The sequence below is a fragment of the Chanodichthys erythropterus genome, chromosome 11 (assembly GCF_024489055.1).
Source record: "Chanodichthys erythropterus isolate Z2021 chromosome 11, ASM2448905v1, whole genome shotgun sequence".
Taxonomy (NCBI): Eukaryota; Metazoa; Chordata; class Actinopteri; order Cypriniformes; family Xenocyprididae; genus Chanodichthys; species Chanodichthys erythropterus.
The window spans coordinates 31912154-31928496 of record NC_090231.1 but is presented as its reverse complement, the minus strand read 5'-3'; the positions used below and the strand labels follow the sequence as shown (position 1 = coordinate 31928496).

Here is a 16343-nt window from a genome sequence, read left to right as displayed (position 1 = left end):
GATTTGCTTTTGTCCTTTATGCCTCTCCTGTCCCATGTTCTGTGTTGCTTTAATGTTGTTGATATTACTGTCTTGTGTGTTTTCTCTTGCTCAAGTATTCAACCTCATTCTTTTTCTCTTACTCTTTCATGCCTTCTTTTCTCCTCTCAGTTTTTGTTGTGCATAACCTTGTCAGAATGCAACACAGACAGAGGCAGCGAGATGGATTTGCAATACATTTCAGTTTCATCTTAATAGTCATGTAAGGTTGATTATTTGTAGCTTATGGCATCGATTTAGTGTCAGTACCCTGAGATTTTTGTTGTACCAAAGCCAAAATTTTGCTATGGATCCAGCCTTGGTAGAGAGCCTGTTGAACGTGTTGTAACGTTTCCTTTTTCTGTTCCTTGTGTTTTAGAAAACTCAGAGGGCGTCTCACTTCCTCTTGGCAACACTAAAGATTTCATCATCTCTTTTGACCTGAAGTTCACATCTAATGGTAGCGTCTCTGTCACCTTGGAGACCACTGAGAAAGGGCCACCGTTTGTTATCCACTATGTCACCACTACCCAGCTCATTTCTTTCAAGGACCGTGACATCACCTATGGGATCGGCCCTCGGACAGCATGGACCATGGTCACCCGTGACCTTCTCACCGACCTCCGCAAAGGCATTGGACTCTCCAACACCAAAGCGGTCAAAGCCACCAAGACCATGCCCCGACGTGTAGTAAAGCTAGTGGTGCACGGCCACGGGATGATAGACAATATCACAATCTCCACCACTTCACATATGGCGGCTTTTTTCGCCGCTAGCAACTGGTTGGTGCGCAACCAGGACGAGCATGGCGGTTGGCCAATCATGGTGACTCGCAAACTCGGGGAGGGTTTCCGTGCACTGGAGCCGGGTTGGTATTCGGCCATGGCGCAGGGGCAGGCCATGTCCACTCTAGTACGTGCCTATCTAATGACAAAAGATGACACGTACCTAAAGGCTGCCCTGCGTGCCACCGGACCTTTCAAACTGCCATCAGAGCAGCACGGCGTCAAAGCTGTGTTCATGAATAAGTATGACTGGTATGAGGAGTATCCCACAATCCCTAGCTCCTTCGTTCTGAACGGGTTCATCTATTCCCTCATAGGCCTGTATGACCTGGCGCAAACCGCAGGTGAAAAACTCGGCCGGGATGCAGGTCAGCTGTACAGCAAGGGAATGGAGTCTCTGAAAGTTATGCTGCCCCTGTATGACACAGGGTCGGGCACCATCTATGACCTGCGCCACTTTATACTGGGCACGGCGCCCAACCTGGCCCGTTGGGACTATCATACAACGCACATCAACCAGCTCCAGCTGCTGGGTACTATTGACAACTCGCCCATCTTCAGGGACTTCATCAAGCGCTGGAAAAGCTACCTGAAAGGAGGAAGGGCCAAGCACAACTAGAGCGGAGCACACCTCTAAGATTTCTTTAGACCCTCATGTCCTCATCCCGACTGCCACCGTGAGGGCCACTGTGTCTAGCGTGGAGAAAAAAAGCCTGAACACTTCGGTAGCCCTCTGATTTTTCTGTTTGAGACAGTAATTGCAGTGCTTCTTGTGTCTTTGCTAAGGTTTTAATTAGGTGCAAACGCAGCTGCTTGCAGCATGTGTCTGGATGAGGATGAGGAAGAGGGAGGGCTTAGGTATTTAATATTCAAAGCTCCAGATCTGTAGGTTTCAGTGAGAAACATGTCTTCTGAGATTTGCCACATTTGGGCACACTTCAGTCAAGATGTGGGACCGCAAAGCAGCTTTCAGAACCTTCTTCCAAAGTAAAGCTCAGTCACCAGACAGGCAAAAACACTGAGAATAAATCGTAGAGAGCAAACTTTAGCTGCAATAGTCATTTGAGTTCGTAGCCAATGAGCAGAACATATAAGCTACGGAGACAAATGCTGAAAATGTCCTTAAGTGTAGCATTATTATGTTTCAGTGAGCAGTGAAGGTTTACTTGATCGGTTTGACATTGGAAGGAAACACAGCGCCTTTTGTTCAACCCACTGTCCAGCCTTCAGTCTGCATTTCATGATCCTTTGCTCGGTCAGAACCTCACCACAATCAGATTGAGTAGTCACTAATGCGGCCCAGTCCTGCCCATAATGCACTTAAAGCTTTAGAGAGTAGGTCGTAGGTCACTCGCTTCATGTTTACAACAGATTTCAGGTAACATTGATATAGGTATTAAGACACCACTATCCTAGATTATCAAACACAATGCCTAGAATACAACGGTTTGGTTGCTTTTTGAGAAATCGGAGGGAGTCTGAATGGTTGTGTAGCCTGTGTTCTTCATCCCAGTAAGAAGTCAAACCTCAGTTAAACTGTGCTAGACTGGTCATGCACTTTACTTGTGTGGCATGCATGTGTAGTGAGGATGCCTTTATACAACCACGTGAAGAATTGTGACTTAATTTCTGACTTTGTTTTTTTCTCTCGTATGCCTTGACGGCAGTGAATCATTTATAAGGGAATTTTCACCTTTTGTTTGCTGAGGTTATTGTAGCTGTACCCATTTTCCTGCTATTTTTTTTAACAAGGTGATTAGTTTACAAATTATTTTTGGACAACTGTATTATTTCTTGTAATATATATTTTTTTTTTAGGTAACATCTAATTCCCTTTCTTGTTTTGAATGTCAAAAACAGTTGCCATTTTGTAGAGCAAAAGCATGTTTCTTCTTTCACATCCAGTTCAATAATTAGCATCTTAGCCAAGAAAAAGATGCAGTTTCATGTATTAAAAATAAACTAATGATCAGTACTTCCTCATTAAATTAGTGAAACGATTTGCATGCAAGACTATAGCATCTGTTTTTTGTTTTTGTTTTTTTATCCAAAAGCTTCTCCTCACAGCACTGTAATAATTGCAGCAGACCTCTGACTAGAGCAGCCAAATGTTCGAGACTGCAGATGGAAATATTTTCTTAAGTTCAAATGAGTTTTGGCCCTGTCATTTCCTGATGTTTCTCAGAGCGGTCAGCCACTTGACCTCAGCAGTAAAACCTCCACCTGGCTGAATCTTGTTGATCCTAATCTCACCTAACTACAGCCGTTAAGATGGTGAGATATTATCCCATTATTTGGCAACCTGCTGTTCAGAACCATCTCAAACAGATGTTCACATTCCAGTGTGAGCTTTTGGCTTCAGAGTTTCAGAACATAAATGTCAGAATTGTGACATTTCTAAATGTTTTATTTCAAAGCTTCTAGTTTGTTTGGCAGGGATAGCATTTACAGACTATGGGTGCTTTAGCCTGGTGGCATACCTTTGTGTTGACCTTATTTGGTTTAAAAATCATGTTTTCCCATGAAAATCAGGTTGCTTGTAGTTTCACTGACACAGATCTTACATATAATACTATGCACATTTCATACTTGTTGCTTAATGGGCAGACAGTATGTTTAAAGGGGAGATGAGTGAGGCAGAGAGCTACATTTCATTTATACTGTACCAAAGTCTTTAAAGTTTTTTTTGCAACTTTAGTTTTTGTATTGTGGTATATGGAAGACCATGGACTTTTTTTTTTTTTTTTTTGGAAGTTTGGAAATATGATTAATGGAACATTTTGAGGTGGTAAATACATATATGCCTTCCTCTAAAGAAATGCCTTTTGATACTGTTTTTTTTTTGTTTTGTTTTTTTTTTTTGTTTTTTTTGTTTTTTCACCTTCAGTCTAGATTTGTATAATATGGAGTGGATATAGAAGGGAACAGGGAATTTAATTAATCACTGCTATCTATGGGGATGTGTGCAAATCTTGATGTAGAGCTAACGCTCAGTTCTACATATTTCAAAAGGGAAAAGAGAGACTTGGAACAGCATGCCTGATCTTGAAAGCCTTGTTTCAAAACAGCCTCCCTTTTGAGTTGGGTTTACCATTTGAGTGAACTCCTTGGAGTAAGCAATGTTAAAGCACAACTATAGTTTCTTGAATTAATTTATTCTCATCACTTTTTTTTTTTTTTTTTTTTTTTTTTTTCTTTATATATATATATATATATATAATATATATATAATATATATATATATATATATATATATATATATATATATATATATATATATATATATATATATATATATATAAAATAATCTGGTCTGGACAAAGTGCAAAGCCTTCCTCTGCAAGCTGCTGCAGTTTGGAATTGTATATCGGTAGAAATGTGGTTGATCTTTCTCCTTTTTTTTTTTTTTAATCTTTTTTTCATTCTTGAGTTAAACTGACATGCGAGGTGTATTTCACGTGTATGCAATAAATGGTTGAACTGGATCGCAACAGCTGCACACCCAGAGGTTGTACAGACTTTGCAAAGGAAGCACAATGTGCGATCATTTATATGCAGGACAAATGTTTATTAAAGTCTTTGTGCTTTAAATTGCTTTTTTAAAAGTTGTATAAATAAAGGCATTTCGTTTTATACATACATATGTCTACTGTGTTTCTTTTAGAGCTGCTGTCTGTAACTTTTTTTTTTTTGTTTAAAAATGATCCAAAATCAGTTTTTAAGTACATAACCAGCCAGTCTCCTTACCTTAGTCCGATTCACAAAGGTAAGCTCGTAATAATGTTTTCTAATTCGGGTGGTACTGGTAGGTTTCCATGGGAAATTTGAGCATGCCGCTGTTCGTCTTTTCGTCATTTGACACGTCTGTAAACAGAAAGAAGGAGTCCCAGCTAATAGGCTATATGACTTGTGAGGATGCTGCAGGCGGTGGATCATTTATAGCCTTTTCTCACAGCAGCTGAAATAATTAAACTTATCATTTTGATGGCGGATCGTATGGTGTGACAAATGGACAATAAGAGATTAGACTGTACAGAAACTGAAATCTTCAGGTTACGCTAATAAACACTAAAAACACAGTCACACAATGCTGATGTTAACATTAACAATTTGCACAGTATGACGTGATCTGAACTAAGCATTCGATATATTTAATTACCATTGGTAGTGCAATTTATTGTAATGCTTTTTTCACCCTCAATTGGTCAGAAGAAAAGTGGCAGATTTGTTATTTGCTTGTTCAGATGACATTTTCTGGTGAAAATTCTTATTTTGGTCATACATCCAAGACAATCTGCGATTCCGAAGTACAGTATCCACACCGATGTGATGACTGACAGCAAACATTAGATTGATCTGCACCGAGGAGCCATGCCAAGGCACAACCCATGTAAACATGAGAAATCCGCGAATAACTGCAATTGCAGGTTTTCGAACAGAGATGGCGACAAAGAGGCAAAACTTCCGGACTACAGCTTTAATAAAGCAGCATTTTTGACTTCAGCTCATGTTTTTAAAAAGGATGTTGTTTATGATCAATTATAGTTGTATTTAGTCCCATAACTCATTTTTGATTCATTACAGTATTATATCCGTTCAGTCATACATACTCCCTCACTAGCTCAGCAGAAATGACCAGTGTTGAACACTGCCTGAGGTGTCTACTGCATCACCCTCCAAAAACATTTATCTCCAATGTCCCTGTTCACTATAATCCCTGCACATTCTCTTTATCTCAGTCACACATATGGACACTGCGGTTTAATTACTAGCTGCAGCCTAGGGTCAGATCCGGCACATTAAACTCCCTTCTCATTCTTCTGTCCTGTCTCTGTCTCTCTCAGTAGTTATTTTAGCCAGCATTCGCTGAGCTCATACCGCTGGTAGACTGTGGATGAAGGCGCCCCATGGAGCTCATCTTTTAATGACTGTCTGATCAGATTATCACTGTTTTTACCCAGACTCAGCCAGCTGACGCTTGTGGTCTGTGGTATACGCATGCAAGTTTTTTTCTAGGGCTGGGTAATGATACAGATTTCAATTTGATTAATTTGGGCATATTTCAGTTATAATTTCCATATCACACACACATATAATCATCGTTCAGATGAAGATCTCGATTAATCAGTAAATAGATATCTTTCAACCCAGCCCTAGTTTCATTTTTAAAGCCAAGACACTGTAGGCAAAACCACAGTCTTCACATTCTAAGTGTTTGTTTTTTTCTATTTTTCTACTTACATCTGTAGATTTCTTAAAATTAGTTTTTTTTTTTTTTTTTTTTTGTCATGCACTGAGCCAGAAATCTCTACTTCAGTAGCAATTAAATACACCAAACTTTCCAGTTTCATTCCTGTCTATATTCTGAATGTTTCTGCAGAGGAGTTTCATATATCATTTACCTGATTTATTTAATAATAAAAACATGGTGATTTTTTTTTTCTTGCTGTAGGCCTATAGGCCTGGGTTAGGGTTATATAAAACCTAACCTATATAACCTAACCTAACCTAATGGACCTATATAACCTAACCTATATAACCTAACCTAACCCAATGGACCTATATAACCTAACCTATATAACCTAACCTAACCTAATGGACCTCTATAACCTAACCTATATAACCTAACCTAACCTAATGGACCTATATAACCTAATGGACCTATATAACCTAATGGACCTATATAACCTAACCTAACCCAATGGACCTATATAACCTAACCTATATAACCTAACCTAACCCAATGGACCTATATAACCTAACCTATATAACCTAACCTAACCTAATGGACCTATATAACCTAATGGACCTATATAACCTAACCTAACCCAATGGACCTATATAACCTAACCTATATAACCTAACCTAACCCAATGGACCTATATAACCTAACCTATATAACCTAACCTAACCTAATGGACCTCTATAACCTAACCTATATAACCTAACCTAACCTAATGGACCTATATAACCTAACCTATATAACCTAACCTAACCCAATGGACCTATATAACCTAACCTATATAACCTAACCTAACCTAATGGACCTCTATAACCTAACCTATATAACCTAACCTAACCTAATGGACCTCTATAACCTAACCTATATAACCTAACCTAACCCAATGGACCTATATAACCTAACCTATATAACCTAACCTAACCTAATGGACCTCTATAACCTAACCTATATAACCTAACCTAACCTAATGGACCTATATAACCTAACCTATATAACCTAACCTAACCCAATGGACCTATATAACCTAACCTATATAACCTAACCTAACCTAATGGACCTCTATAACCTAACCTATATAACCTAACCTAACCTAATGGACCTATATAACCTAATGGACCTATATAACCTAACCTAACCCAATGGACCTATATAACCTAACCTATATAACCTAACCTAACCCAATGGACCTATATAACCTAACCTATATAACCTAACCTAACCTAATGGACCTATATAACCTAACCTATATAACCTAACCTAATGGACCTATATAACCTAACCTATATAACCTAACCTAACCTAATGGACCTATATAACCTAACCTAACCTAATGGACCTATATAACCTAACCTAACCTAATGGACCTATATAACCTAACCTATATAACCTAACCTAACCTAACCTAACCCAATGGACCTATATAACCTAACCTATATAACCTAACCTAACCTAATGGACCTCTATAACCTAACCTATATAACCTAACCTAACCCAATGGACCTATATAACCTAACCTATATAACCTAACCTAACCTAATGGACCTCTATAACCTAACCTATATAACCTAACCTAACCTAATGGACCTATATAACCTAACCTATATAACCTAACCTAACCCAATGGACCTATATAACCTAACCTATATAACCTAACCTAACCCAATGGACCTATATAACCTAACCTATATAACCTAACCTAACCTAATGGACCTATATAACCTAACCTATATAACCTAACCTAATGGACCTATATAACCTAACCTATATAACCTAACCTAACCTAATGGACCTATATAACCTAACCTAACCTAATGGACCTATATAACCTAACCTAACCTAATGGACCTATATAACCTAACCTATATAACCTAACCTAACCTAACCCAATGGACCTATATAACCTAACCTATATAACCTAACCTAACCTAATGGACCTCTATAACCTAACCTATATAACCTAACCTAACCCAATGGACCTATATAACCTAACCTAACCTAATGGACCTCTATAACCTAACCTATATAACCTAACCTAACCCAATGGACCTATATAACCTAACCTATATAACCTAACCTAACCCAATGGACCTATATAACCTAACCTATATAACCTAACCTAACCTAATGGACCTCTATAACCTAACCTATATAACCTAACCTAACCTAATGGACCTATATAACCTAATGGACCTATATAACCTAACCTAACCCAATGGACCTATATAACCTAACCTATATAACCTAACCTAACCTAATGGACCTATATAACCTAACCTATATAACCTAACCTAATGGACCTATATAACCTAACCTATATAACCTAACCTAACCTAATGGACCTATATAACCTAACCTAACCTAATGGACCTATATAACCTAACCTAACCTAATGGACCTATATAACCTAACCTATTTAACCTAACCTAACCTAACCCAATGGACCTATATAACCTAACCTATATAACCTAACCTAACCTAATGGACCTCTATAACCTAACCTATATAACCTAACCTAACCCAATGGACCTATATAACCTAACCTATATAACCTAACCTAACCTAATGGACCTCTATAACCTAACCTATATAACCTAACCTAACCCAATGGACCTATATAACCTAACCTATATAACCTAACCTAACCCAATGGACCTATATAACCTAACCTATATAACCTAACCTAACCCAATGGACCTATATAACCTAACCTAACCTAATGGACCTATATAACCTAACCTAACCTAATGGACCTATATAACCTAACCTATATAACCTAACCTAACCTAACCCAATGGACCTATATAACCTAACCTATATAACCTAACCTAACCTAATGGACCTCTATAACCTAACCTATATAACCTAACCTAACCCAATGGACCTATATAACCTAACCTATATAACCTAACCTAACCTAATGGACCTCTATAACCTAACCTATATAACCTAACCTAACCCAATGGACCTATATAACCTAACCTATATAACCTAACCTAACCCAATGGACCTATATAACCTAACCTATATAACCTAACCTAACCCAATGGACCTATATAACCTAACCTATATAACCTAACCTAACCTAATGGACCTATATAACCTAACCTATATAACCTAACCTAATGGACCTATATAACCTAACCTATATAACCTAACCTAACCTAATGGACCTCTATAACCTAACCTATATAACCTAACCTAACCTAATGGACCTATATAACCTAACCTATATAACCTAACCTAACCCAATGGACCTATATAACCTAACCTATATAACCTAACTTAACCCAATGGACCTATATAACCTAACCTATATAACCTAACCTAACCCAATGGACCTATATAACCTAACCTATATAACCTAACCTAACCTAATGGACCTCTATAACCTAACCTATATAACCTAACCTAATGGACCTCTATAACCTAACCTATATAACCTAACCTAACCTAACCTAATGGACCTATATAACCTAACCTATATAACCTAACCTAACCTAACCTAACCTAACCTAATGGACCTCTATAACCTAACCTAACCTATATAACCTAACCTAACCTAACCTAACCTAATGGACCTATATAACCTAACCTAACCTAACCTATATAACCTAACCTAACCTAACCTAACCTAATGGACCTCTATAACCTAACCTAACCTATATAACCTAACATAACCTAACCTAACCTAATGGACCTATATAACCTAACCTATATAACCTAACCTAACCTAACCTAATGGACCTCTATAACCTAACCTAACCTATATAACCTAACCTAACCTAACCTAACCTAACCTAATGGACCTATATAACCTAACCTATATAACCTAACCTAACCTAATGGACCTATATAACCTAACCTATATAACCTAACCTAACCTAATGGACCTCTATAACCTAACCTAACCTATATAACCTAACCTAACCTAATCTAATTGACCTATATAACCTAACCTATATAACCTAACCTAACCTAACCTAGGCCTATATAAAATCCCCTCTGTAAAAATCTTTATCTCTGATATATTTAACTTCTGGAAAGTTATGCAAATGAGTGCATATTGAATTAGATAATGACTCATTTGCATATTTAAACAAAACTTTTCAATAACGTCTAATGAAGAACATGATTTCACCAAGTACAACATGTTCCTGGATCAAGATTCCAATCAACCAATCAGATTTGAGGGACATGTTTACCATTTATGTTAAGTTTAGGCTGTTGTAGATAGGTGCTTCTACAACAGTGTTATTCAACTATCATTTCCCTCTGATTTTAGGGATAAGTTATGGGTAGGGTTAGGTTTAGGGGTTGGGAAAAGGTTGGGACTAAATTTTCAGATAGGAATGTTGTTCCAGGATCAACAAAACATGTTGATCCAGGAAGATGTCTTACTTGGCAAATTCACGGTGACCAACATCTAATTCAAAACAAGTATCTCAATGTTTTGTGGTGATTATTCAGCTGTGGAAGTATATGGTGATATCTATTAGTTGTTTTTTTTTTGTTTTGTTTTTTTACCTGTGGTATCTTGAATTGTCATAAAACTTTGCTTGTTCAGAGACACTCTCTCACACAAACCTGCAATGCACAGGAAAAACAGTTCCCAGACTAACACTGAACTGTCAAATATCAGTTTATTCCTGAGTGTTTCATTGCATTCAACTCATGTCTGCCTCCCCGATGTCTGCAGCAGGCGTTTTAGTTGTCTGCTTGGTCTGGCATTGTAAGAGGACACAGTGAGTGATGTGTGCCTTTGTGTCTGTGAGAGATTCCCACACACACTTGTGTCATTTCCCATTTATGACTTAATACCTCAGCTATGCAGGGTTCAGACTCTTCTCATCTTGCACAACCTGAGATGTTCAGATATATTTTACCCATGGTAGTATTACTGTGTCCGAAGCAACGAAAATATCACTGCTGCAGAGAGAGAGAGAGAGAGAGAAAGAGACAGACAGATGTGGAGGCAGGAGTTGACGCTACCATATTGTACCTGTCTGGGGGGTCGTATAGGCCGTGCCCTCTGCAGCTCTGTTTGATTTGGTCTGTCTGCAACTGGCCTCCACACCTCTGCTGCTGATGTTTAATTATGCAGCAACCAAGGCCAAACACACACACACATAGCCCTGCTTACTCCCACATACATCCTCTCATGTTTGCCCTCCAGACGATACACGCATAAACAACACAGACACACTTAATGAAGCAGAAGAAAAGAGTTTGAGCTGAACACACAGAGAGAGAGAGGTAACGAGAGAGCTGCTGCGGTGATAAAGCAAACGTCCTTCTCTGCTAATCTAAGAAGACTGGACAAGTGCCAGTCTTATGGCAGATATGTTTCTTAAATAGCCTTTTACATCTAGATTCATTTGCATACCACTTTTTAAAAGACAAACCCCTGATAGGTTCAATCTAGACAGTCTTATAACATTAAACATTCTTTTAAAAAAATAGCATATTAGCATTACTGTCATATTAGTAAACATCGAGTTCTGCTCCTCCCAGTCAGTTTTCTTCATTGGACAAATAGAAAGAGACTGATTTAGATTACTAGTGATGCTGTTCACTTCATTTACACAATTCAGTTTAGTTACCCTTATATTTTTGTCCCTTTTAAGGGGTTTAGATCTTATGTTTATTTTATTTTATATTACTTTGTTTTTTATACTATCTCAACGTTTCTGACTTTTAGTTGTATTGTGTTACATTTCTTTCGTGCAGATCAATGTTGAGGCAAGTTAATCAAACCATAAATCGAACGGAAAAAAAATAACAGCTCCAATCCTGGATGAATACGAATTGTGAAAATTATGACTGTATACAGAGAGACGCGATGAATAATTCTAAATTGGAAAATGCTGCCATCATGGGGCGACATTTGGCATTACCGTTTAACTGTTGCATAACCACTCAAAACATTCTTTTGACAGGATATGATTGACAGTATATGATGTATCACATTTATCCAAATATCTAACTTAATTTGCAGTAACTGTATTATTCTTGGGAGGGAGCAAAAAATGTCACATTCAACAAAAGATAGAAATACATTTAGGATGTTGATGATACTGATACTGATTCTTTTAATGAAGTGTCATTTCTTTCTCTCTCTCTCTCTCTCAGTTCAATTCAAAATTGCTTTATTGGTATGACTGTAAATAATACAATATTGCCAAAGCATATATACATAAAACAATAATAAAAACATCTGTATAACAGAAGAAAATATTATCAAATATTATAACGCTATCAAATATTATAACATAACTTCAACTGAAATTAACAGTGTAACAAATTAGAACATGACTAAACATTTGATACCACAGCAGGGTCGGATTGGGACTCATTTTCAGCCCTGGAGCTTCATGCCTTAGACCGGCCCACTTTAATTCATGACTGACTATATTAAAGTAATGTAATTAAAACCTCAGTATATGAGCCTGCAATAGTGCACTGTTCTCTACAACCATGTAAATAATTGTATTTTTCAAAAAATATCTTCAAATACCCATGATAGTACAAATGATAGTACAAAATAATGCTAAAATTTGATATAGAGTTATTTTTATAGTTATAATAATGATTTTATAATGTGAACCATTGATTAATTCTCTAGCCATCTAGTGGCTGTAGTTAAAAATTCATGTTATTTTAATTTTAGTTGTTGGACTTTATTGTTTGCTTTACAGTAGATGGCAGTAATCGTCCACTAAATCCAGGGACATTTTTCATGTCTATCACTATGAATGAAATTTAGAAATGTAGATGTTTATTAAAGTGGATTTAACATCAAATTTTCCTATTTTATATAAATGTATATACTTAAATTATTACAAATTGAGGCAAATAAATAACACAAAATACCATAAATCCTACAAAATTGCACAACTTTACAGTAAAATATTAAAGTAGGCTATTACGTTTGTTTAAAAAAAAAGTTACATGTTACAAAATCACATTTTACTGTCTGGTTAAGCAGAAAAATGAATATTGTTGGCCAATGTGTAATAGCATAGCAAGCAACATAACATAAGTGATAGGCCATATTTTATTATTTGCCTACTATTATTACGATATGAGTAAGCTGCATACATGCCTTTATCTTTTGCGTGTTTTCCCCTCTTCCTTTTTATTTATTTACGTTACTTAAATCGCCCTCCGGTGGCTTAGACCTTTTGCCTTATTACCATAATTTAGCGTTGATTTAGAACTTGTCCCGCTGTCCCTACAGACGTCACCTCATCCCTTCTTCTTGTAGGCTATACTTTTGAGTGAGTTGTCTTCTCCGAGCGCACATTCCGAGTCCGAGTATACACAGATACTGAGGGTCACTGTGGTGGACGGTAGAGAAACACACTGAGGTCAGACACACACATTACACACATTCACCTGCTGTCTCTCAGTCTGTGGCACATCCACACGTATCTTGCAGCCAGTGCTGCTGTCGGTACCTCTCCTAATATTAACTTTATTTGTTGTACTTCAGTCATGGCTGTAAAGTTCTTTATTAAGTTACTGAATTTGGTGAAGTAGAGATCTCTTATAAATATGTATTTTTGGCAGTGAAGGAGGAAGTGCGTCTCTGTCTCGATCTCTCCTGTCCTGCAGTGAATACACACCCTTTGCTGTCTGGGTAACCAGCTCTTTCTGTGTCTGCCGGTCTCGATGGCTAGACTGTGCTCACTGAGCCTGTACTTGGTCAGGCTCTGCTTTGTCTTTGACACTTTGGAGATATTCTTCTAATTCATATTTTAGAGTTCGATAGAATTGTAATTTACTTTGTGTTTTAGTTTCCTCGTCCCACACTCTAAAAAATAAAACATTGGTTCAACAACAACAACAACAACAACAACAACAACAACAACAACAACAACAACAACAAAAAGTTGTTTTCCACTAGAATTTTTAACTTAAGCCAATTGGGAGAATTACATTAATTCAAAGCAAAATTTTGAGTTGATCCAACATTATGTTTTAAGTAAGGTGAAGACGGTTTTTTGCCACAATAAAAACACATTTCTAAGTAACATGAACTTAATAATTGTCAACATGAATGCAACTATTTAAGTTGATCCAACATAATGTTTTAAGTAAGGTGAAGACGCTTTTTGGACACAATAAAACACATTTCTAAGTAACATGAACTTACCAAGCACCGCTTGTCACCATGATGGTAACTCTCCAAAAACCCACATTAACAGAAACTCTTCTAAATTAGCATAACAAAACATTATTACTGCTAAATCTCCCTTACCATTAATCTTGTGCAAAAAACATTATATAACACTTAATTTTAGCATTTACTCCCTTTCAAGTGCCATGGGCAAAGCATGATGGGAAATATAAATCCCAGTCCAGTTTCACTTAACTTAAGTTTGTCTAAATTAAAAGAAGTGTTCATACAACTCAAAACAATGAAACACATTTACACGTCATCGGATTGTATTTTACATTAACAGAACTTAAAATTAAATACATTTTTGATTAACTGAAAATGTTAAACTATGACAAGTCATGATAGTATATCGAATCAATAGGCATAATTTGTGTGTCATCCAAGCTCAATAAAATAACAATTACAAGTAAAAAGTCTAACAGCATTTCAGAACTTGATTTTTTATTTCACAACAATATATATATTTAAGTAATGACTAAAGGTCCCCTGAATTAGTTTTTAGAGTGCAATGTTCCAGATTTTTAGATTGTTTGGAAATGTGGTTATTTGATGTTTGGATGAGAAGCAGTGCTGATCTGAGACTTGTTAGTATTGGTAGAGTTAGTCAGGTTAGTAAGTCTCAGGACCAGCTGACTGAGGGGACTTTTTTCGGGGTTCAGTTCTTGGGTTTGTAATGCTTTAAAATGTAGCGATTGTGTAGGACTTGATTTTAGATTCATCCAGAATTTGAGGGATGTTTTTTGCATATTAATAACCAATGGGAATTGGCCTAATTCCTAATTATTGGGTGTTCTTCTTTGTATTTTTAGGATCATTTTGCAGAATTCTGTGTGTAGGGCTTCTGTTGGATGTCTGTCCCATCTAGTGTAGCTCTGATCACTGAGTGGACCACAGACCTCACTTCCATACAGCGCAATAGGCTGAATCACACTATCAAAGATTTTACACCAGATTGGAAATTAGTAAATCAATGTTTTTGAATCTCTTCCTGATGGCGTATAGAGCTCTTCAAGCTTTACCTTTGAGAACATTCACTGCCATACTGAAACTCCCCGATGCAGTGATGATCAGACCGAGGTAAGTGTACTGCATCGTGTGTTCTAGGGCGGTGCTGCCTAGACTGAACTGATATCTGTGTTCCTGACATCTGGGCTTTTTCTGGAAGACCATAATGTTGGTTCTGGCAGTAGTTGTCCAGCAGGTCCACCAGATCATCTGCATACAGCAAGAGCTTGATGTTCTTGTCTTGTAGAGTGAGTCCGGGAGCTGTAGACTGTTTCTACATTAATGTAAATGTTGAACAATGTTGAACTCAGGCTACAGCCCTGCTGTACTCCTGTCTTCTTGGTGAAGAACTCTGTATGTTTGTTGCCAATTCGTATTGCACATTTGTTGTTTGAATACATTGATTTAATAATGTCATAAACTTTACCCCATACACCGATTTGTAAAAGTTTGTAATATAATCCGTTGTGTCAAATAGAATCAAATGCTTTTTTGAAATCGACAAAGCATGCAAATGTTTTTTCCGTTTTGGGTCTGTTTTACGTATTTATTGATTAGGGTGTGTAGGGTGTACAGTAAATGTGGTCAGTAATTCTGTGATTTGGAAGGAAGCCAATCTGAAGTTTACAATTCTATTGTTTAAATCACTGCTAAATAACTTCCCCAGATTACTGCTCACACAAATGCCTCTGAAATTATTAGGGTCCAATTTATTCCCACTCTTATGAATTGGGGCAATAAGTCCTTGGCTCCAGATGTCAGGAAAACAGCCTGAACTAAGTACAATGTTGAATAATTTGAGCACAGCCGTCTGCAGCTCAGGTGTGCTGTGTTTCAGCATTTCACCCAGAATGCTGTCAGCACCACAAGATTTCTTACATTTTTGGCTTTTGAGGTTTGTTTGTCAGTTCTTCATGTGTAATTGGAAATCGAGTGGATTTTGATTATTTTTAATTGTGTTTTCATAAGTTTGTAGATTTTGGCTGATCAGATTATAATTGTCATTGAGTTGTTTTGGTTAAATTTCTTTATATAGGTTTTCAAAATGCTTTTTTTTTTAATTTCTCCATCTCTCTCTCTCTCTAAGTTTACCACACCAACATAAAACTAA

General features: G+C 37.0%; 2 protein-coding genes across 3 annotated transcripts in view; both read left to right on the top strand.

The window, feature by feature from the left end:
- Window positions 1-3875, top strand: part of glceb (glucuronic acid epimerase b) — a 50692-nt gene extending 46817 nt beyond the window's left edge. For both annotated transcript variants that reach the window (XM_067399449.1, XM_067399448.1), the window contains one exon: window positions 398-3875. In XM_067399449.1, the coding sequence (XP_067255550.1) occupies window positions 398-1422 (1025 nt within the window). In that variant the 3' untranslated portion in view covers window positions 1423-3875. The remainder of the gene's footprint in view (window positions 1-397) is intronic.
- paqr5b (progestin and adipoQ receptor family member Vb) overlaps window positions 1452-16343 on the top strand; it is a 29769-nt gene continuing 14877 nt past the window's right edge. The window contains exon 1 of the mRNA XM_067399450.1: window positions 1452-1528. The gene's annotated coding sequence lies outside the window, so the exon portion shown is untranslated. The remainder of the gene's footprint in view (window positions 1529-16343) is intronic.